This window comes from Camelus bactrianus, chromosome X (assembly GCF_048773025.1).
Source record: "Camelus bactrianus isolate YW-2024 breed Bactrian camel chromosome X, ASM4877302v1, whole genome shotgun sequence".
Taxonomy (NCBI): Eukaryota; Metazoa; Chordata; class Mammalia; order Artiodactyla; family Camelidae; genus Camelus; species Camelus bactrianus.
This window is the reverse complement of record NC_133575.1, coordinates 10,657,456-10,681,075: the sequence shown is the minus strand read 5'-3', so window position 1 is coordinate 10,681,075 and position 23,620 is coordinate 10,657,456. Positions and strand designations below refer to the sequence as shown.

Sequence of the window (23,620 nt, the reverse complement as noted above, 5' to 3'; positions counted from 1 at the left end):
GGGTTTTGTATGAAAATATGAACCCCAGTCTTTCTTTCTTACCTGGATAAATTCCAAAGTCAGTAGGTAGCTGGAATACCCAAGATGATGGGGTGAAGGCAGAAGGGTTAACAATTCAGTTGCACTTCCACTATTTAGCAAGGCAAGAACACATGTTCTTGGGGATCACAAAAATGGGATGGGAGATAGCCAGACGGGAATCACCTTGTAAACATGCCAACCAGGAGGGCTGTCTACTTGAGTAAGGAGACCCTGGAGGTAAGAAGCTGTGTGAAATATGCTGCTAGGAGACAGTTGCAGAGAGCAGACTGTAAGGCATCAGGCAGAGTGCATTCTTCATCCAGGGATGGTGTAGTGTGTGGGACCCCCAGAAATCTCCAAAGAAATCAAATTCAGTTCACAAGAAAGCTAGCACTGGGAGGCTTGCCATTAGAGAAGGCAAGAATTAAAAGACAACAGTGTCAGTCACATACAACTTTCTTCATCCACCCTTTCGCCTTCAGCCTGGTGAAGTCAGGGACAGGAGTGGGGAAGAGAATTGGAAAAGCACAGAAAGGAACTGTGAAGGAACAGACACTGTGCCTACCTTACTGCATAGCTACAGTAACAAGCCAAAGGGCAGGCCTGAGCTGGGGGCAAGAGAGGGAGAGAACATTAAGTTGGGTGTGAGACTAAGTTTTGCCTCAGGCTAGATGACTTTTCAAAAATCTGATAGTGGACTGTCCTACAGTATGTATCACCAGTACTTTGGCTGCCAAACTGTAGAGTACATATTTGTTCATTCTGGGTCTCATGGCATTACACATAGTGACTGAGAATCTATGGAATCTTCCTGAAGTGTCCCCCAGGAGCAGAGAAAACAGAACCAACTCTTTAATGGCAGTGATTGGAGAAAAACAGAGCCATTCCTTCTTCAGATCCTCTAGAGCCTAACCCATTCAACAAACTGCCTACCTATGAAAAATACACACATACGTGTACATGTACACATATGAGAAACTTTGGCTCATCTCACTGGCAGCATGACTATAACCAAATAATGGGCCATCCAAAGAAAATGGTGTCTTCTATTCATAAGGCCCTATGTGAGTCTTCTAATACAACGTCCCATCCTCTGGAGCATTCTTTTCTATTCCATTATGAACAGTGAACAATAACAACAAAATAACCAGAAGGAATTAAGCGCCTATCATGTACAAAAACTAGGCTCAACAGTTTATGTAGATAATGCCTCATTTAATTTTTCAGCAGAGTAGATGATAATATCTCACTTTAGAAATGAGGAAACAGGCTTAGATAGGTTGAGTGATGTGAAGGCTCTAAGATTTAGATACAGATCTGCCTGTGTTTCAGAATACATCTTTATGAATATATTCTTAACTTCCCAACTCTAGTTGAGAACTTCTGAAAAGGAAGGCATACTTCTTTAGAGAAATTCCTTTCTTCTATAATATGTCACATTGTTATGATATTCTTCCATATATTAGAGCTCTAATATTTTTCTTTAAAACTTTTACCCATAGATTCTGCTTCAAGTCTATTCTATATCTAATGCATGGTTTCACATGGGGGAATATGGCTGTTCACTAAGTAATCTATTCATCCATCCAGTGAAGATTTATTGATTAACTAGTCTAAACCACACACTGTTCTAGGTGCTGAAGATAACATGAGGAACAAGACAAAGTTTTTGCCTGAATGGAACATACATCCCACTGATCATCTTCCCATAGATCGTCCCTCGTTTACTCTATTCATCCTCAGTTCCTTCTTTTTTCCGTTGGAAAATAATATGAAAAAATATATAAACAGATGTCTTCTAGAACAAAGATAAAACACTCATATACAGATTTATTTATAATGATCATACTCAGAAGAGCAAAAAAGAAAATCCTAAACATCCAAGATGGTAAAATAAATGATGATTAATACATCAGATAGATTATGAAATTATTGCAAATTATGCTCACAATAGATTTTTAATGCCATGGGAAGTGGCACAAAGTATAGAACTGTGTAAAAGTTTGATCTAAATTTTCTGTGTGTACATGTGTGTAGGTTTGCCTACAAATATGCAAAGAAAAAAACACTGGAAGGAAATACACCAAAGTCTTAATAATAATTATACGTTGGATGATGAATGTTAATGATTATTTTCTATGTGTTCTTTCATATCTACAACAAGCATGTCTTGTTATAGAAAAGATCATGCAATGTGCATGCTTACTCTGTAAAGGGCATTGCCATATGCCCTGGAGCAACAATGCAATCAGTATAGCGAAGCACCTGCTCAGGGATTGCAATGTTTAGAAATTAGAATGAGTGTGTGTGTGTGTAAGTAGTTCTTCATTTTCTGTGACTCACTTTGTATCCCATTTTCCTTTCTCACTGTCATCCATATGAGTCATATCTCCCACAGTCAGTTGAGAGCCAATCATGTTTAATAATAACCTAAGAAAAATACACGTAGGAAGATGAACCTGTGATGGCAAAAGGATAACCACTATGAGTTCAGAGCCAAATATAAAATGATTTTTTATTATAACTTCTTTTGGTTTATCTGAGTTCCTGATTGTCTCTCATACAAAGATTACTGATCCGTGACCATTTATTCAGCAATAGTTTTTTTTTAATTGAAGTGTAATTGATTTACAATGTTATATTAATTTCAGGTGTACAGCATAGTGATTCAGTACTTTTATAGATTATATTCCATTAAAAGTTATTATAAAATAATGGCTTTAATTCCCTGTGCTGTATAATATATCCTTGTTGCTTATCTATTTTATACATAGTAGTTTGCATCTCTTAATCCTATACACCTATCTTCCCTAACCCTCTACACTTTGCACTGGTAACCACTAGTTTGTTCTCTATAAGTCTGTTTCTGTTTTGCTATATGCATTCATATTTTTTTATTTTTTAGATTCCATATATAACTGATATCATACAGTATTTCTCTTTCTCTGTCTGACTTATTTCACTAAGCATAGTATTTTCTAGGTCCATCCATGTTGCTGCAGATGGCAGAATTTCATTATTTTATATGGTTGAGTAATATTTCATTGTATGTATGTATATATATATACACACACACACATACACACATACTACATCTTCTTTATCCATTCATTTGTTAATGGACACTTGGGTTGCTTTCATATCCTGGTTATTACTGCTATGAACGTTGGGGTCATTTATCTTTTTGAATTAGTGTTTTTGTTTTTTCCAGATATATACCCAGGAGTGGAATTGCTGGATCATATGGTAGCTCTATTTTTAGTGTTTTGTGGAACCTCCATATTGTCTTCCCTAGTGGTTGCACCAGTTTACATTCCCACCAGCTGTGTACAAGGGTTCTCTTTTCTCCACATCCTCACCAGAATTTGTTATTTGTAGACTTTTTGATGATAGCCATTCTGAGAGGTGTGAGGTGATATCTCATTGTGGTTTTGATTTGCATTTCTATTATTTCTCTTATGATTAGCAATGTTGAGCACCTTTTCTTGTGCTTGTTAGCTATTTGTGTATCTTCTTTGGGAAAATGTTTTTCAGATCTTTTGCCCATTTTTGATTGGGTTATTTTTAGATATTGAGTTGTATGAGCTATTTATATATTTTAGACATTAACCCTTTGGTCATATCATTTGCAAATGTTTTTTCCCATTCAGTAGTGTGCATTTTTTGTTGTTGATAGTTTCCTTTGCTGTGCAAACCTTTTAAGTTTAATTAGGTCATATTTGCTTATTTTTGCTTTTATTTCTTTTGCCTTAGGAGATTGATCCAAAAAATAGTCCTATGATTTATATCAGATAGTGTTCTGCCTATCTTCTCGTCTAGGAGTCTTACTGTTTCAGGTCATACATTTAGGTCTTTAATCCATTTGAGTGTACTTTTGTTTATAGTGTGAGGAAACGTTCTAATTCTTTTACAGGTAGCTGTCCAGTTTTTCCAGCATCACTTACTGAAGACAATGTCTTTTCTCCATTGTGTATTCTTGCCTCCTTTGTCATAGATTAATTGACCATAAGTGTATGGATTTACTTCTGGACAATCTATTCTGTTCCATTGATCTATGTGTCTGTTTTTGTGCCAGTACCATACTGTTTTGATGACTAGTTTTGTAGTATAGTCTGAAGTCAAGGAGGGTGAAACCTCCAGCTTTGTTCTTTTATCACAAGATTGCTTTGGTAATTTGGGGTCTTTTGTGATTCCATGTAAATTTTAGAATTATTTGTCCTAGATTGGTGAAAACTATCTAGGGATTGTATTAAATCTGTACATTGCTTTGGGTAGTATGGCCCTTTTTTTTGGTGGTGGGGTAATTAAGTTTGTTTGTTTGTTTGTTTGTTTAAATGGAGGTTCTGGGGATTGAACCCAGGACCTTGTGCATGCTAAGCGGACACTCTACCGCTGAACTATACCCTCCCTCTCTGTATGGCCATTTTAACAAAAGCACAGGATATCTTTCCATATCTTTGTATCATCCTCAGAGTCCTTCATCAGTGTTTTATATTATCCGTAGTACAGGTTTTTATCTCTTTCATTAAGTTTTATTTCTAGGTATTTTATTCTTTTTGATGAGATTTTAAACAGAATTTTTAAAACTTTCTCTTTCTGATAATTCACTATTAGGGTATAGAAAAGTGACAGATTTCTATTATTAATCTTGTATTCTGCAGCTTTTCTGAATTCATCTATTCCAGTAGTCTTTCTGGTGAAGACTTTAGGGTTTTCTATATAAAGTACCATGTCATCTGCAAATAGTGACAGTTTTACTTTTTCCCTTCCAATCTGGATGCTTGTTATTTATTTTTCTTGTCTAATTCCTGTGGCTAGAACTTCCAATACTATCTTAAATAGAAGTGGCAAGAGTGAACATCCTTGTCTTGTTCCTGATTTTAAAGGAAAGGTTTTCAGCTTTTCACCATGGAGTATGTTGTCAGCTGTGTGTTTTTTTCATAAATGGCCTTTATTATATTGATATATGTTCCCTCTATACCCACTTTGATGAAAGTTTTTATTGTGAATGGGTGTTGAATTTTGTCAAATGCTTTTTCTGTGTCTATTGATACCATCATATGATTTTTATCCTTCCTTTTTGTTAATGTAGTATATCACATTGATTTGTGAATATGGAGCTATCCTTGAGTCCCTGGAGTAAATCCCACTTGGTAAGATGTTTGATCCTTTTTGTATATTGTTGGTTTTGGTTTACCAATATTTTGTTGAAGATTTTTGCATCTATGTTCATCAGTGATATTGACCTGTCATTTTGTTTCTTTACAGTGTCTTTTTCTGGTTTTGGCATCAAGGTAATGGTGGCTTCATAAGTGAATTTGAAGTGTTCTGTCCACTTCAGTTTATTGGAATAGTTTGAGAAGGAGAGGTATTTGTTTTTCCTTACATGTTTGGTAGAATTCTCTTCTGAAGCCATCTGTTTCTGAACTTTTGTTTCCTGGGAGTTTTTTTTTTTTAATTATAAATTTAATTTCACTACTAGTGATTGGTCTTTTCAAATTGTCTCTTTCTTCTTGATTCAGTCTTGGCAGGTTGTATGTATCTAGAAATTTGTTCATTTCTTCTAGGTTGTCCAATTTGTTGACAAATAACTATTTGTAGTATTCTCTTATGATTTTTGTATCTCTGTGTAATTGGTTATTATTTCACTTCTATCACTTTGAGTTTTCTCTCTTTTCTTCTTGGTGAGCCTGGCTAAAAGTTTATTTTGTTTATCTTTTCAAAAAGCCCAGCTCTTGGTTCATTGATCTTTTCTAATTTTTTTTTCTTTTGGTCTCTATGTTGTGTTTATTTCCTCTCTGATCTTCATTATTTCCTTTCTTCTGCTGACTTTGGACCTTTTGTTCTTTTTCTAATTTCTTTAGGTGGTAGGTTAGGTTGTTTATTTGAGATTTTTCTTGTATCTTGAGGAAGGCTTGTATTTCTATAAACATCTCTCTTAGAACTGTTTTTGCTGCAGCCCATAGATTTTGGAAAGTTGTGTTTCCATTTTCATTTGTCTCAATGTATTTTCTGATTTCCTCTTTGATTTTTTTCATTGGCCCATTGGTTTTTTTAAATGTCATGTTGTGTAGTCTCCATATATTTGTTCTTTTCTCATTTTTAGTTCCGTAATTGATTTCTAGTTTTATACTGTTGCGGTCAGAAAAGATATTTGAAATAATTTTTACCCTCTTAAATTTGTTGAGACTTGTTTTGTAGCCTAACTTATGAACTGTCTTGGAGAACTTGTGCACTTGTGCACATGTGAACTTGAAAAGAATGTATATTCTGCTGGTTTGGTATAGAATTTCCTATAAATGTCTATTAAGTCCAACTGGTATGTTGTGTCATTTAAGACTATGGCTGTCTTACTGATTTTCTATTTGGCTGATCTGTCCATTGATGTAAGTGGGGCATTAAAGTCTCCTACTATTATTGTATTGTTGTCAGTTTTTCCATTTATTTCTGTTAGTATTTGCTTTATATGCTTAGATGCATGTGTGTTAATGAGTGTAATATCCTCTTCTTATGTTGATCCCTTTATCATTATATAATTTCTTTCTGTGTCTTTTGTTATAGCCTTTGTTTTAAAGTCTATTTTGTCTGATATGAGTATTGCTATCTCCTGCTTTCTTGCCATTTCCATTTGCATGAAATATCTTTTTCTATCCCCTCATTTTCAGTCTGTATATTTCTTTAGTTCTGAAGTGAGTCTCTTGTAGGCAGCATATAAATGGGTCTTTTTTTTTAAAATACAATCAGCTACCCTATGTCTTTTGATTGCTGCATTTAGTCCATTGACATCTAAAATAATTATTGATAGGTATGTACTGACTACCATTTCGTTACTTGTTTTCCAGATGTTTTTGTAATTCTTCTCCATTCATTTCTTCTTTTTTGTTTCTTCCCTTGTGGTTTGGTGATTTTCTTTGGTAGTATGCTTATATTCTTTTCTTTTTAGTTTTTGTATATTTATTGTAGGTTTTTGACTTGTGGTTATCATGGCGGTCATATATATATGGACCTATAGCTATTTAAACTGGTAGTCATTTAACTTCAAACACATCTTAAATGATCTACATTTCTTACTCCCCTCCCCAACATTTTGTGTTTTGGATGTCATATTTTACATCTTCATGTTTATTCCTTAACTGTTTATTATAGTTACCGTTGCTTTTATAATTTTTCATCTTTTAATCCTTGTAGTGGCTTATTTAAGTGGTGTATCCTCAGTCCTTACTATATATTTTCCTTTCTTGTTGGGATTTTCTCTTTCCTATAGATTCTTACTTTTTTTCCACTTAGAGAAGACCCTTAAACATTTCTTTTAGTGTAGGTTTAGTATTGATGAGCTTTTTAAATTTTTCATTTTCTGAGAAGTTTTTCTCTCTCCTTTGATTCTGAATGATAATATTGCTGGGTAGGGTATCCTAGGTTGTAGGTTTTTTCCTTTCAGAACTTTGACTATATCATGCCACTCTCTTCTGACCTGCAAGTTTTCTGCAGAAAAATCAGCTGATAGCCTTATAGTTCCTTTGTATATGAGTTTTTGTTTTTATCTTGATGCCTTTAAAATTCTCTCTTTATCTTTAGCATTTGCCATTTTAATTATGATATGTCTTGGTGTGGGTCTGTTTGGGTTCATCTTGTTTGAGACCCTCCATGCTTCCTGTACCTCAATATCTGTTTCCTTCTTCACAGATCTGGGAAGTTTTCAGTCATGACTTCCTCAAATACATTTTCAGCTCTGCCTTCTCTTCTTCTGGGACCTCTATAATGTGAATGTTGGTATGTTTAATGTTGTACCAGAGATCTTGTAAACTGTTCTCATTTTTAAAAATTTGCTCCTTTTTGCTCTTCTGATTAAGTGGTTTCCATTATTGTATCTTCTAGCTCATTTATGTAGTCTTCTGTATTACTTAGTCTGCTATTCATTCCTTCTAGTGTGTTTTTTATTTCAGTTATTTAATTCTTTATTTCTGATTGGGTATTTTTTTTGTATTTTCTTGTTCTTTTTTACCATTCTCATTGTGTTCACCTATTCTTTTTCCTAATTCAGTTAACATTCTTATTACCAATGCTTTGAATTCTTTATATGGTAAATTATTTTTGTTTTACTATTTATTTTTTTCAAGAGTTTTCTCCTGCTGTTTCAATTGGTAATAGTTCCTTTGCCTTATTATTTTGCTTAACTTTCTTTGCTTCTATGAATTTAAGTGAAACAATTGCCTATTCCAGTCTGTGGAGGTTGTTATTATATGAGAGTGTCTCTATACAGACAAAAAGTGCCCAATGCCTTTGGTGGGAGAGCATATTTGACATGGACGTGAGTCATGTCTTTCCTCAGGGTGTGCTGGTAGCCATCACCTTGGTAGGTGCGGCTGGAGATGGAGGGGTTAGAGCTGTAGCTGGGTGTTGGGTAGGACTTCCCCTTCCCTCTGCTCAGTGGTCATCACTGCCCTCCAAGTTGCTGGAGTAGAAGCCCTGAGGGTTAGGCTGAGCTAGCTATGTTCCCTTTAAGTATGTTTTCTTCTTCCCTAGTACAGAGGCCTTTGCCCCAGAGGTGGGGTTTGCTGAAACAAGGTTGGCCCATGTGGACTCTTAGTTCATTTTGGCCATAGACAGAGGTCTGAGCTGTTTCCGACATGCTGCCTGTACAGACACCAGCTGTTGTTTCCCTCACTCTGCTTAGATGCAGTCTCGAGTCCAAGTCCCCATTGTCCCTCACTGCTGATCACTTCCCCATCTCTGCCACCCCTTCTCTGTTGTGGAATCACACTGCAGGGCAGGCAGGCCCAACATGGACTCTCTTTGTATATTGGGGTGAGCTGTGGTGAAGCAGCCACTATCAGAGCTCTGGGATGTTTCTTATACGACACTTGAGCAGGCACCAACAATGGCTATTGCTGCCCCATACAGGGTCTGCCCTGGGACCAGGTCACCTCTGCATTCCACAGCTGAGTTTTCTCCCTGGTTGTGGCAGCCCTCGATCCCATGCCACACTGCAACATAGAGTAAGCGAGGCTGGAGCATGCACCAAGGTGGTTGTGGGAAACCTGGCAGCCACTGGAGCAGTCCTCTAACTGTCCCCTCTGTCCTGCCCCAGGGGCATGCCAGTGCCCAAGCATTTGTGTGTGTGCATGCTCCTTAGGAGCAGAGCCCAGGCTTTCCATAGTCCCCCTGTTAGTCCCATTGGTCCTCCAACCAGCCAAGGGGGCTCATCTCCCCTATGTAGGATACCAGGACTGGGGCTTCCAATCTGTGGCTCTCACCGCTCACTCCCCAAGGCGGGTGTCTATATATTCTCCCTGTACCTCTGGGTCCATTTCCAGGGGTGCAGGTCCCAACCTGATTGCTTCTCTTCCCTTCCTGCTCAATTCCATATGTATTTTTTCTTACAGCCTTGGTTGTACAGGACTCCTTCTGCTAGTTTCCAGTTAGTTTTCAGTGAGAATTGTTCCATATGTAGATGTATTTTTGATGTGTTCATAGGGGGGATGTGAATTCCCCGTCCTCCTACTCTACCACCTTATCGATCTCCTTTTTAGCAAGTTTTGACCATCGATGTAGAATTACAATAGCTAGTAAGAATGAATAACAAATTTATAAAAACGCAGGCTCTCATTTCGAAAATAAATGACTTCTCATCGCAATGAATGGTTGGAGGCTAAATGTCTTATATTTTGACATTATCTACTTGCAGTTTGCCACAATAATTTAGCTATCTATTAAATTGTGAAATATATTTGTGTATCCTAGGGTTTAATGGCGTGGCATGCAGTGATGGCAATAACTAATAAATAACAAGAAATAAGCAAATGAAGATGTTTGAGAGGAGGCACAGAGTGTATTAGAATTTCTATTAGGTTGTATTGATTTGTTATTATGTACCTGAAAAAAAGCTGTTAGTATTTCTGATATCTAAATTCCAATAGAAATATGATGCAAGTATTTTGTACCATTTGCTATTCTGGAAAGTAAAAAAAGTATCAGAGACAGATCTATTCCTTTCTCTATTAGCATAAAAAATCTAATATTTATATTTAGAGGCATGAAACTTGGAAAATTGTATAACTATTTTCCCACTATTCAGCCCAGTTCCATTATATCCACAGAACTCCTCCATATGTCATCCTTTGTTCCAACATAGAAGATAATGTGGGACATGATCTAACATTTCTCATCATGTCAGTTGTAACACAACTGAACATAAGCCCAAGCCAGCAAAGATAGGGGATTACATCTCATTTATTTTCTGGAACTGGATTTTGGAGAGACTCCTAAACCAGTAGGAGACAATATATACTGAATACTAAATTGAACTCACACTCCTGGGAAGTTGAGGCTAATAGCTCAAGGTGATCAGTGAAAGGGGAAGATACACATAGGCACATCCTGGGCTGCTGGGGCGTTTCACAAGCAGGACATTTATCATTATTTGCTTAAGAAATATTTACAAATGCAGAGGGCCTGTCTTGCATAAAAATAGATTATACAGCCATTATGATTTATTATTCAAGGTCCTACAAAATGTCTGTTTGTCCCTGATATCCACTCTGCAGTTCTTTGTCAATCTGCCACAGAATTTTCGCCATCTTGGATGCCTTTACTCTTCTTCTCTAGGTACCTATGTCACTCCAAATAGTATTGTTATCAGCCATTAAGGTAATTTAAGGCAGAGCAAAGATCCATGTATCTGATTTGCTGCACCCTAATATTGTACCTTCATTTCTTATATATACTCACTGCATATGGCTTTTTTTGGGTAAATTTATAGGAACTTAATTCAGGCTTTTATTACTATAAATGACTGCACTGAACATATGAATCACAATAGCCTCACCAATAAATATGTCACAGTGTGACATAAGTTGCATCAGTCTTACCCCAATTCCTACAAACTTCATGCCTTATAAACAGCATGAGGTCAAAAGCACTCAAGGGCTTCGTAGAATTTCTGAGACATGTTTCTGCCTCTGCTCATTCCTCTTTTCTCTCAACCCTTATTCCTCTTTCCCTTAATTGATCTGACTATGAAGGTGCCCCATGTCCTCAGAGCTCCAATTCTCTCAAACTCAGCTTTTCGCTCTCTTATTGCATTTGCACCTCCAGCAGTGCCGCAGGATGGCAAACGTTTCTGTATTCACAGAATTCTCTAGCCTGTAAGACCTTTGACAAACCTCTCGGGTCACTTGTCAAGTGAGATTTCTTACCTTTGGCAGAGATGCCCTGGAGCCTGAACTCTGGGTGGTCATCGTTAAGACTGTGGTGATGCCCAGTGCAACCCTGGCAGGAGCTGCATCCATGTTTATCCAAAAGGAGACCCAGGATAAAATGACTATCAACAGACTGGGGATGTACATCTGGATCAAATAATATCCCATCTGACGTTCCAGGTGAAACTTAACCTCGATGCAGGTAAACTTTCCTGGAAGTAGGAAAGTATGATTTAAAATCCAGTTTGAACTTATCTTTCCCACTACAACCTCCCACTTTTTTTAAAGAGCATTACAAATGGATTTGAAAGATTACACAAAATGCTGACCTTATATCCCCATTTCAACTCTTTTCCAACTCAACCAGTCATGAAAATGACATTGTGAGAATGAGTGATCTAAAGAGTCACTGGACCAAAACCATGTGGCATATTTAATTTTCAAATCTGTGCTTGTTGCAGCCTGATTATTTAGACAGAGCTCCAGAATTTTCTAGACTTTCCAGTGGAAACAAAATATTCAAATTTTGTGGGAGTTATAATATGTTATATGTATATAGCATATAATATATAATCTACAGCATTTATGTATAGTGTATACTAGATGGCATGTAATACATAACATATAATATGTAATATTTGAAAGTGTTCCTTCCCAAGTAGTAAAGTTCACATAGGACTCCTAAAGGATTTGCATAATTGTTTACCTATCTTTGTGTTATCAACAGCAAGAGAAAAATATACATTTGTATGAGCCTTGCATATAATCTGGTCTTCGTAAAAATTTCATAACCCCCTGGATAATTGCTTGAGGACATTTAGAATATTCCTGGAATCTGTTTACAGTGTTACATTGCCTTTAAAATACAGAGCATATAAAGATATTAAAACTTACACTATTAAGAGACAGGTGTTCCTGCCCCTTGCCACTTTTCTTTCTCCTTAATTGGCTTGGAGTTAGAAACCTGGAAGGTAATTTGGCTTAGTCCACACAAATTATAAGACGTAGGGTTGGGTTCTTCTTGGTTAGGAAGAACACCTTGGAATCAGGTTTTAGTTATTTCATAGGAAGCACTATTGACTTCTGGAACAGCTATTCATGGACCATTCTACTCAGGAGTAACTCTTGGAGCAGTCACTGAACAAACCACCATGTCTCAGTTACCTCTCCATGATCACCTTGGATGGTGTGAAAGGCCAGAACATTCACAGGAGAAGCCATCAACTTTCCTGGGCAGGCATACTCTTCCAGATAGCAACACATGCCCACTGGTTGCTACTATCTCAGATTCTCCCCACCACTTGTGTCTGTCAGCACTACTGACAGTGCATGACTTTAGAGCCAGCTGAATTCCCACCAGCTGATTTTCATGCAAACTGTCCAGGCCTGGAGAGTTCAGCAGCTGTATATCTGGGTGTGCAAAGACCTGTGCTAGTTTTCCTCTCTTCCTCTAAGGCAGAGAGTGCAAATTGACCTGAGGAGCCAATGTCAAGAGTAGATGCCAGGAATAGGCCAGAACTTGTACACTTCCTGCTATTTCCTTACAAGATCTCATATACCTTTCCTCAGACCTTTTTGACAACAGCTGATCAGCAAGAGAACAGCAGAAGATTCCCAAACCTCTTTCCTTCTCTCTGTTTTGGAAGAATTATCTGTTGTGCTCACTGACCTATTCCAAAGGGTATGTGTATGTATGTATGTGTTGTTGGGTATCTTATGTGTTGAGAGGATTTTGAGCTAAGCTCAGGATAGTGCCTTGTAGCTCCATTTTCTTGATAAGTATGTGGCAATTAAGGTGATGGGATATATACCCCAAGCTGCAGATGGAGCCCACTTGGGTTTAGCAGCCGAAGGAAAACTTACCCGTGTTGTAGTGCTTTGTGCAATAGCCAAGTTCCTTTTCTTCTTTCAAAATAAACTGAGGCAGGGTCAATCCTTCAGCAACTTGAACTGGACCATCGCTTAACCACTCAAATATCAGGTCGTTCATCGTATACCCAACTAGAGTAAACAAATCATAGTGAAAAACTGAATGCATCTTTCCAGGAAACCTTGAAAGGCTAGCCATGTAAAGAAACAAGGAAATCATCTAAAGCAGACACGCTCAATCAATTTAAGAGCATTTTTAATAAAAGAACTGCAATCATCATGACAACTACATGTCATTGGAGCCAAAGAAATTGAAGACAGCAAGCTATTTCTGAATGATTTTTTTCTGTGGAAGGAGAGAATGGAATCTATAAAGTCCATTTTCTTCTACCCTCTTGTTTCACTAAATCTTTCTGAAGGATGGACAAGTAAACAAACAGAAATCCTTTGAAAATTGTCTTTGCTTGAAAGAGCTGTGTCTGTGGATCTCTAAGACAACGCAGTTCATGGCACCAATCTTAGTATTTCAAATGAGAAGCATTCTTTTTTTTTTTAATGAGAATGAATTGTCACAGGCCTGCCTAAAATATTCCCATTGCAAACTTGGCCCCTCTCCTAGGGTTTATTAGCTTTGTTTTCAGAAAGTCTATGTTAAAGTGTTTATGATCAGTCCTCAGTTACTTTTAGCAAGCAGGGAAGGCAGGTAACCTAAGGGGAAGTTGTGGAACATGCAAATCAAGCATATTCATTTGTGCTAGTGTCTTGCTACATGGGCCCCCTCATCACAATGATTAATATGAAGTAAAACAGATACTCTCTTATATGAAGTCATAGTGTCACATGACTCTTGAACCGTCCAAAGTAAGATTGTTATCAGTTTAGTAAACCAAAGTTAGCTCTTAGTCTCCAAGCTCCTGCTAACTTTGTCCTCATTTCAAGTGCTTCTGGATCCTTTTTTCACCCTAGAAATGAAGGCTGCTCTTTATTCAGGCATCACGTCTCTCCGCTCTTCCTTTGTTTGTGAGTTTCGAACGCTAAAATGAGAGTGAGGCGCATGAGGGTTATTATATGCGGTTTTGGCTGGCCAATAACCTCAGCACGTTTATCAAGTCAATAGGTTCCTATTCTTGTTTACTGCAAGGCAGTGACTCACCAAAGCTACCCAGAAATCAATGGCAACGTTAATTGGAACCTACTTTCCTCTTTCTTTTTTTCATTCAAAGCCAAAAACTCAAAACAAGCAAGGAATCACAAAGAGGACTGTATACAAGCATTGACAGTCCACAGAGAGAATGGCCAACCCTATCTCTTCCAGTCAATGCTGTATGTGGATTTCTTGGGTATCTCCAACAAATACTAGAAGCTCACCAAACACCCCACATTCTTGTCTTGGGAAACTTTTTACTGACCAACACAGTCATAGTCCTTGTCAGTCTTCCTGAAACCGCAGCCTGGGGCAAACCGAAGAGGTAAAGATGTGGGGAAGGAGGAGGTAATTGAAGGTAGAAAAGTAGAAAAGTAAAGAGCAATTCCCACCCTTCACAGTCAAAGTTAGTGGCAAACACATCACTGCTTCTTTGATTTCATTACTCCTAGGTCTTGCAAGGACCAAGCATATTTGCTAACTGGAGTTTTTAAGCCTTAGAAGAGCCTCAGATGACAGCTATAGTTGTTGTTTTACAGAGAAACTAAGTGTTGGGTTGAGGCAGGGGAAAGTTTGGAGCAGTAGCGAAGACACCAAGAAGGAAACCTTATATAAGAAAATGTTTTTCTCAACTTTCTTCTCAAGAAGAGGGGCGAGATGGAAAAAATGAACACATAAAGCCTATTATAAATCATAAATTCTCATTTTATCCCTGACAGCTTCTTAAAACAAAGATGTTTCATTATTTTGTTTATTCTGTAGGAAGTTTCAAGGGAAATCTACAGTGATTTTAAATGATCAGAAGGAAACCCTGTCACCGCCTATTTTTTTAAAATAATAGTTGATGTGTCTTTTTACATTTATTATTTTTTTAAACCAAGAAGTTTAAAGTATTTTCTTGCCCCTGCCTCATTAAATCTCCTAACATCCCTGGAGGTCAGTAGCGCTTATTATTCTCTGCCTTTTACAAACAGAGGAACTGACAGAACAAGCTAGAAAAAATTTCACGTCTCTTGCCTGAAAATCCCATTACCTTGGAGGCATCAGCACCTTATGGTGCATGTCAAAGATTTCAGTGGCGTCGGGGCTAGGGGACATAAAGGGGACAGAGTCATTGCATTTCTCAATTTCCTTCACCATGCCTTTGTGTATCTATTGCCCATCTAAGGGAGATGCCTCTTATTCCATATCATCTCCTGCCCCTCGTTTTTGCATCCTCTTCTGGCTAAGGCCCCTTTGTCTTGTTGTCAAATCAATTATCCCTTCCTGCCCAGATTCCTTTGGGGCGAAGGTCTATATGAGCATCAGATGGAAGGAAATACAATTTTCTGCCTAGAGAGTGATTCATTGTAGAGGTTAAATGACTCCTAATCTTAATTGTCCCAGGCAATAATCTTCATTTTGAAGAAAGCCATACTAAATCAGGCTTGCTTTTTTTGAGGAAGGGCTAGTTATTTGGCATTTTACTTTGAAAAATTATCTTCACTCTATTGGGTAAAAGACAGGCGCACATACTGTTGCTTGTCCTTCCATTCAGACCTTGGCAGTTGCTAAGTAGGTAGAGAATGAGTTTTAGGGGTTTTTTTCCTCCTTACTGACACCCTGAAGGAACCAGGTCATTGGTTAAAACAAGCAGGCAGTCATTTCAACAGTACTGACTTACAGCTCTCCAGCTGCATCGTGCAAGTCTGGACATCCATTGGAAAATTCTTCAAGTCCATGGGACAGGATAAGGTTAAGGTGAGCCTTAGCAAAGAAAAAATAATTGAAAAGAAGTTTTTAATTTGTGAGGTCTGATTTTTGAGAAACAAACCAAAGACACATTTGGCATTAAGCAAAGTGATGTTGATTCAAGTAATGAAATCTTGGCTGTCACTCTGGACATTGCCTTCTAATTTTCAAATGAACAGTGGTCATTGGTAAATTTTTTAAATATTATAGAATTTTGCTGTAACCCCTCACTCTCTGTTTCCCATCTTCCAGTCTCTGACTCTCACCTCCGCAGTGGCACTGGTATCAAGTTTATTCTAGAATCAAGAAGAACATTGAGAAATAGCGTGACAAGAACAGTGGGCTCTTACACACATTACTGTCCAAAGGAAATGAAGTTTATTCTTCTTTAGAAATATATTTTGGACACTTGGGCTTTGCTTCAATGACAAGAAATGATGTGATAAGCATAATTGGCTGTGATAAGTATTGGTTCTCCTTCCATCAAATGGGCAAATACTTCACTATCTTTTCATTTGCTGACTACATGGATAGGTTAACAGTATATTGTAGCGTTCGTTCTAGAATTTTGACAAATCTAGAGCAAATAATCCTTGATCTAAAGAAAAACTATTTGAGGATGGTGGCTTGTACATAGTCTTCACCTCTCTGCACCCTGGAGGTGCTACTATGCTCCCCCTTCCTTTAACTTTTCCAAGCTCCAGCCAGCTTTGACCAAGCCTTCTGTCAGACTATTGACTGAGCCACCATCTCTTTCCCACCATTTCCTTTCTTCAGTCCTCAAGGAGAGGGTACATATCTCTTGTTCTTCAATTTTTCTATGCCTCCGAGATTCAAGGAAGTAAATTAAGATTGAGAATTAGCATATCTGTGTTCTCTTTCCAGTTTTGCCTCAAACTGTCTCTGTCCCCTAATCAAGACCTTAAACTCAATAAACAGTCATCCTCATCAAATGATGGGGTAGGATAAATGATGCTTGTTACCATTTAGCCCTATTACTAGAATCCCTGTTATTCTGAAGTTCACTGCTCCAGATTCTGTTCATTTTCTCTCAAACCTTTTTTATATCCATAGACCCCTCTGACTTGCCCCGTGACCTAACTCTCTTGGGCTGTCATGCGCATTTTTGCCCTCCCCTCCTGGCTGCCTTCTCTTTTCTTTCTCAGCTTATTTTATACTTCCTATACAAACCAAGACAGAACAAAAAAGGAGTGGCATAGTTATTTTAAAGAAAGAAAGTGTTTGAGATTCGAAGTGAGATTAGACAAAGAATCCATGCTGACAATCTTCAGAATCACTAAAATACAACAGTAATTGGGAAAAGCAAGACACAAAACCATGCAGTATAATCTCAATTATGTAAAAATGTTTTCACTATTGTAAGTAAACCCAACACTATCTTAAGAGTAGATATTTCTGGTTGGTGGGATGATTCATAAATTTTTTTTACTCTATTCATTCTGCATTATCTATATTGACAAGTGTAGACTTTTTGAAGATGTTACTCTTTATGCAATTAAACGTGCGTTTCTTCAATCAACAACTTAAAGATAAAATTATAACATTCTGTTTGATTCAGTAATGTTTTGCTATTATTATAATTATTATTATTTAAATTTTGCCATAAATATACAGCATTTCACCTTCATTGCTAAATAAATTACCTAGTTTTTGTGGGCTATTCTGAGAATACAAATACCACGTCTCTAAAGGAAAAACAGTAGTTTTGAGTTCTAAACAACTGACATAACATTTGAGACAGGAAAAATAATTTTTGTCAATTGTGGAGTTCATTTAGTGCCATAGATATATAGTTAAACATATTTAAATTTCTTCCCAGCATGAAGACTCTAATTTTTGAGATTTTATTTTATTGAAATCAATGCCATGAACTCTTTAAAGTAAGGGAAGAGTAAAAGGATCAAACTTAAAATCCCTAGTAATCAGAAAAATTTTTTTAATTTGATACTTTATCAAGGAGGAAAAAAACCCAAAAGAATCTGTGGATCTAAAATTGTTATTAACACAGTAAGAATCTATTTATTCTTTTTTAAAGAGGAAATATTTTCATCAGACAAAAATATGTTCATCATACCAAAATAATCAGAGGGCATGTGCATAGTTTAAATGAATCAACACCAGAAAACCTGGCAGATACTAACTACTATATATAGAACAGATAAACAACAAGGGCCTACTGTATAGCACAGGGAGCTATATTCAATACCTTGTAATAACCTATAATGAAAAAGAGTATATAAATATGTATAACTGAATCACTATGCGGTACACCAGAAACTAACACATTGTAGATCAGCTGTATCTTAACAAGAACAAAACAAACAAACAAACAAAAAACCCAGAAAACCTGAAAATTTCATTTCATTATGATTTTAAAAACTTTACTTTTGAGAAATTAGAAAATAATAATAATGGGAATGAATACAGCTTAAAAACAGGCAGCAAAGAATTCAGCTGTACTTTGCTATTGGAAACAACTCAATTTTAATATTCTTAATCATAGATTTGCTGAATGTGATTCTTTTGCAAAGTGAACTTCTCACATTTATTAGGAAAAAGAGGCTTCAGACATATTTCTGCCTTTGTGGCAGATCTAACAATCCTACCAGGACCCAGAATTCTCGGGGTCATAACTATTAACAGCATAGAAAAACCCATGGAGAGAAATTCCCAGTGAGCATGAAACTTCCTCTGAATTTTGTCTCCGCAGAGAACTCGGTGGGTATTTCCCTTTCTCCCTGTGTGGTTTTCTAATTTCCTCTCTAGATGTGTTTTACAGTGGAACCCAGTGGGTGCCAGTCAGGAGGCAAGGGAACAGCTCCCCAGGTGCTAAATCATGTCATTGGCTGAGCACGTGGGAAATGATTGTAAAGATCTCATCAGTTGCTTCAAGCACCCCAGGGCCCATCATTTTTGATACCTGGTTGATCACACATCTGCAGGCCTCAAACTCAGACTTGCCCTTTACTTATTTTTTCCTTTTTCACTGACTTCTATATTAAACATAGTAAAAATACCCAAATCTGAAGTTACAGTGTGATAACTTTTTACATCTGTACCTACCTTTGACCAAGCACCCAGATCCACACTGAGAATATTCCCATCACCCCAGAACATTCTTTTGTGCTCTCTTCTCAGTTCAGAACCTTCAAGGGTAACCACCACTGCTTTTTTTAAAGGTATTTTTTTGATTTAAAAATATGAGTTTGGGGGGAAAAACGAGCTTGATATTATTTTTTACAGAGATGCTGAAATTGCACCAAATAAGACTGACACATACAACATGACGCTACGATGTGAACAATTTTTCTGTCTTTTACTCTGGCTCTCCATCTGTTTTTGGTGGGGTTCACAAAATTAAGTATTTTGATTGAATCTCAGACTTTTTACTGGCAGACACTGCCTACAGCATGTCAGATTTGCTCTCTTTCTCACAATCTAAAATATTACGGCACCTGAAGGCAGTGAGCTGAGGTCGCCGCCCGTCTTCCATTTGATTTTTCTTAAAGAACTCATTTCCTGAAGCATTATCACACATCCCCCCACTGTCATTGTGATATGCATGCATTTAGGGCGCCTCTGCTCCTGTGTGCACAAGGGAAGGAACGAAGTTCCCTTACAGAGGCCCTGCTGCTTTATTGAGAATAAGAAGGCTGAGCAAACATTTCGATTTTCAAGGCAAAAGAATGAGACAAAGCACAGGAAGTCAGTTTCTCAAAATCTCACTTCCCTTCCTTCCTACTCTCCTCTTCAGTTCTCCATAGGCATCAAGCCACTTCTTGGGGTGGTAGCTGACTTAAACTGATAGCTGCAGACATTGCCAGCTATTTCAGGTAATATAGTTTTTAAAATCAAATATAACTTTTATGGTATTTTAAAATTTTAATTTTCATACAGTTTTTGAAGGTTACATTCCATTTACAGTTATTGCAAAATATTGGCTATATTCCCTGTGTTGTGCGATACATCCCTGTAGCCTGTCCTACACCCAACAGTTTGTATTTCTAGCTCCCCTAATCCTATTGTACCCCTCCCCACCTCTCCCCACCGGTAACCACTAGTTTGCTCTCTATATCTGTGAGTGTGCTTCTTTTTTGTTATGTTCACCAGTTTGTTGTATTTTTTAGATTCCACATATAAGCAATAACATGCAGTATTTATCTTTCTCTGTCTGACTTATTTCAGTTAGCATAATGCCCTCCAAGTCCATTCATGTTCCTGCAAATGGCAAAATTTTTCTTCTTTTTTATGGCTGAGTAGTAGTCCATTGTGTGTGTGTGTGTGTGTGTGTGTGTGTGTGTATTACATCTTCTGTATCCATTCATCTGTTGATGAACATTTAGGTTGCTTCCATATCTTAGCAATTGTAAATAATGTTGCTATGATCATTGGTGTGCATGTATCTTTTAGAATTAGTGTTTTTGGCTTTTTTGGATATATACCCAGGAGTGGAATTGCTGGGTCATATGCTAGTTAATTTACTCATTTCTCCCCTAAGCAAGGGTCTTCCCTTATGCAAGAACCATGAAGGCAAGAATGTTCTCTATTTTACAGACCAAGATAATGCCTGGCTGGTACAGAGTAGGTATCCAATAAGTCTTTGTTGAACAAATGAATGAATCAATATCCTAAAGCTCTATGAGAGAACTTAAAGCTTTTATTCTGCAGAAATGGGAAAAGACAAAGGATTTAGAAGAGAAAGAGGGTCATCAGAGTCCACATGGTGTTGCCAAATTACATGACTGGCAAAAGAAGCCAGATAGCTTGCCTGGCCCTTTCTGTAAGTTGCTAGCATTTCTAGAGGGAACTAGAAATAAGGCAAATCAGGCTGAAAGAAACCCAGGAAGCCCTGCCCACCTGATCTCAAGCCTTGGTCGGGTAGCTGGGTCCACAGCCAGGACTGTTCTCATTTTACTAGAAGGGTGCAAATTAGTCATTTAACTCCTTGTTCATAAGGAACTCAGTATTAGAAATAGAAGTCCACTCCCAGTGAAAGATTCTTGAGGGGAAAAAAGCCATTTGAAGAGAAAACGAATTTTCAGATAGAACTACAAACTGTCATGAGTGATCCTTTTGCCAAAAGCAAAGGTTGCCAACCTCCTATTTGGGGAGCATTAATTCTAATGGTTAAGTAGTCTGTCATGTTTGGAAAAGAAGGGTAAGGGGATGCTTCTGTATTTTTCTGTGTTTTAGGAAAAGCAAGAGCATCTCAAGAATACTGCTGCTTTCCGTCTTTTAGGGACCGTGCTTACACACTCGGTGCAGCGCGCTGCAGACTCTCAGCAGCCCGCCCGGATGTCAGAGGGGATGGGACCTATGGTGTCTTTTAGGATTAAAACAGTTAATAAGGAAGAATGAAAAATCAAGTGATGTTGATAGTATTAATAATCACTCTCTGAACACCTGTGGTAGGTCAAACACTCTCATTATTTTACAGTCACGGGACCATCGCACGAGGCAGGCAACTTTCTCTCTATTTTTGAGATAAGCAAATTGGGGCTCAGAGAGGTTAAACTGTTTTCCCAAAGTCACAAAACCAGGAAGCAACCAAAGTTAGATTTGAACCCAACTTTAATTGATGTCAAAGTTTATTTATTATTTTCTACTCTACCACGTCTCTAGAAAAAGGATCTGTTGCTAATTTATCATGCTCGTTCATCTGTGAAGCCAGCAGAATAGGTGGTAGAGACCTTAGTTGCCTTGTACCTGCTCAGGGACACGCCTTTCATTTTTTTCTGCAGGCATCTGGGCTTCCCATGATTTGCCCTTTTCGGAACTCTTCCAGCCTCCCCTGGCAGCCTCACAGAGTAGAAGCATCATTGACTGGGGATCCAGGGACCTGGGTGGTAGACCAGGCTTACAGAGAAAGAGCGATTTGACCTTAACTAAATCTCTGAGCCTCTTTCCTCACTCACAACCCCATCCTGCTCAAAATGTCTGTGATTCTAAACTATAAGTGAAGGTGACCAGCTTAAAAGATTTCCTCTTACAGGTGAATTTGCACTCTTGAATATAATGAAAGCATTAAGTAAAAGGAATAATGCTTCTTAAAATAGGAACTTTCTGGCAGTCTGGGGAAATAGGTGAGATATTTGTTTCCCCCATAGGGCTTTGCCATCCAGCATCCTAGAAGGCAATCTAGTCTTTCTCCAAGAAGCTAAGGACAGCCTTCCCATAGTGTAGGTCTGTTGACTCTTTCCTCTCAGGTGTACTGGGAAATGTCTGAACCACGTGACATTCTAATGCCGAGAAGATTTGATAGGATACATCATGTGTTGAACAAGATTGTTATCTTAACCCACCTAGACCTGAAGTAAAATTAGCCCGGGGCAAGTTAGAAGTCAAGTTAAATGTACATGATGAATCCAGCCCACACGTCAGGAGAGGGAGGGAAGAGTTAGGCGTCTGTGGATTAAAAGACACCCCCTGGCTGGTTGTCTGACCAAGACAGCCTTTAGCACAGTGGGTTTCAGACTCAGGTGGGCACAGCGTCATCTGAGGGGCTTGGTAGGGATGCAGAGTCTCAGGCCCTCTTGAAAAGCAGCTCAGGCGATACTGAGCCTGGTGCTGTGAAACAGTTTACGAAGCTGTACTTCATGTCTCAAGGGATGACTTTGCTTACTGCCCACGTGGTAGACTATAAGGAGGAAATTTTGAAAGGGAGCTAGGAGGAGATGGAGAAAGGGGTTCACAATTTTTCAGTAGCACTAGCACTCTCTTTGGAAAACACTACTTTCTACTCGAAACCAGGGCAGGACAGTTAGGCCCGAGTAGGCCTTTAAGTGATTGTACTAGGGTGTTCATCACCAGCCTCAGCCATGATGGAGAGGCATGCTGGTGAGGTCAAGGAAGTGGGAAGGTTAATTCATTGGCAACCAAGAATATGGTGGATGTGGCTAGAAAGCTGCAATAACTGCTAAGAGGAGTAGGAGGTGCCCCAGAGAGGACACCAAATCAGCATGCTTATTAACGCACACGCACACGCACGCGCGGAGGTGGAACTCTGTTCCGGGGGCTAGCAGTGCGTCCGGGAGCTGCCTCTGGTCTCTGACTGGAACATCAGCCACCGAAAAGTTTCAAAGAAGTTGGGGTGGTGACTGCAGCATGCACTGGATGAACCCCAACTAAAAATTTACAAAAGTTCATGGTACTGGTCAGGGAGGAGGACAGGGCACAGAGGAAGACCAGCTCCAGGTCGTCAGTGCTGGGGGATTAGTGTTAACTGAAACTCCACCTAGGCGGTCACCTAGTACATCCATTCAGCAGTTTTTGGCAAACATTTATTGGGCATCATGCTTATCAGACACTTGAAATAACAGTTTCTCTCTTAAAGGAGATCGCAGTTTAATATTAGTAGTATATATGTGTATGTGTGTGTATATATATATATACATATACATATATATTCTTTTAATGATGTATATCCCAATGGTTGTGCATTTATCATTCAGCTTTTTAAAGTTGTTCCAATACTCATTTAAAGAATCCTTCCAGATTATGTAAATCAGACATGCCGGAACAAAATCAAGTGAAAGGCTTTTAATTACTCCCTTGGGGCCTGGATAGGCGCTGGTACTGATTGGGTAGAGCAGATAACCTACCCTTATAGACCTAGAACCTGAGAGGGCCCTTTGGG

General features: G+C 38.2%; 1 protein-coding gene across 3 annotated transcripts in view; it reads right to left on the bottom strand.

Moving 5' to 3' along the window:
- GLRA2 (glycine receptor alpha 2) overlaps window positions 1–23,620 on the bottom strand; it is a 172,554-nt gene that overhangs the window by 92,713 nt on the left and 56,221 nt on the right. For all 3 annotated transcript variants that reach the window (XM_074359731.1, XM_074359732.1, XM_074359733.1), the window contains exons 5-7: window positions 15,896–15,978; window positions 13,083–13,220; window positions 11,217–11,431 (exon numbers count right to left, since the gene is read on the bottom strand). In XM_074359731.1, coding sequence (XP_074215832.1) covers window positions 11,217–11,431; window positions 13,083–13,220; window positions 15,896–15,978 — 436 coding nt within the window. The remainder of the gene's footprint in view (window positions 1–11,216; window positions 11,432–13,082; window positions 13,221–15,895; window positions 15,979–23,620) is intronic.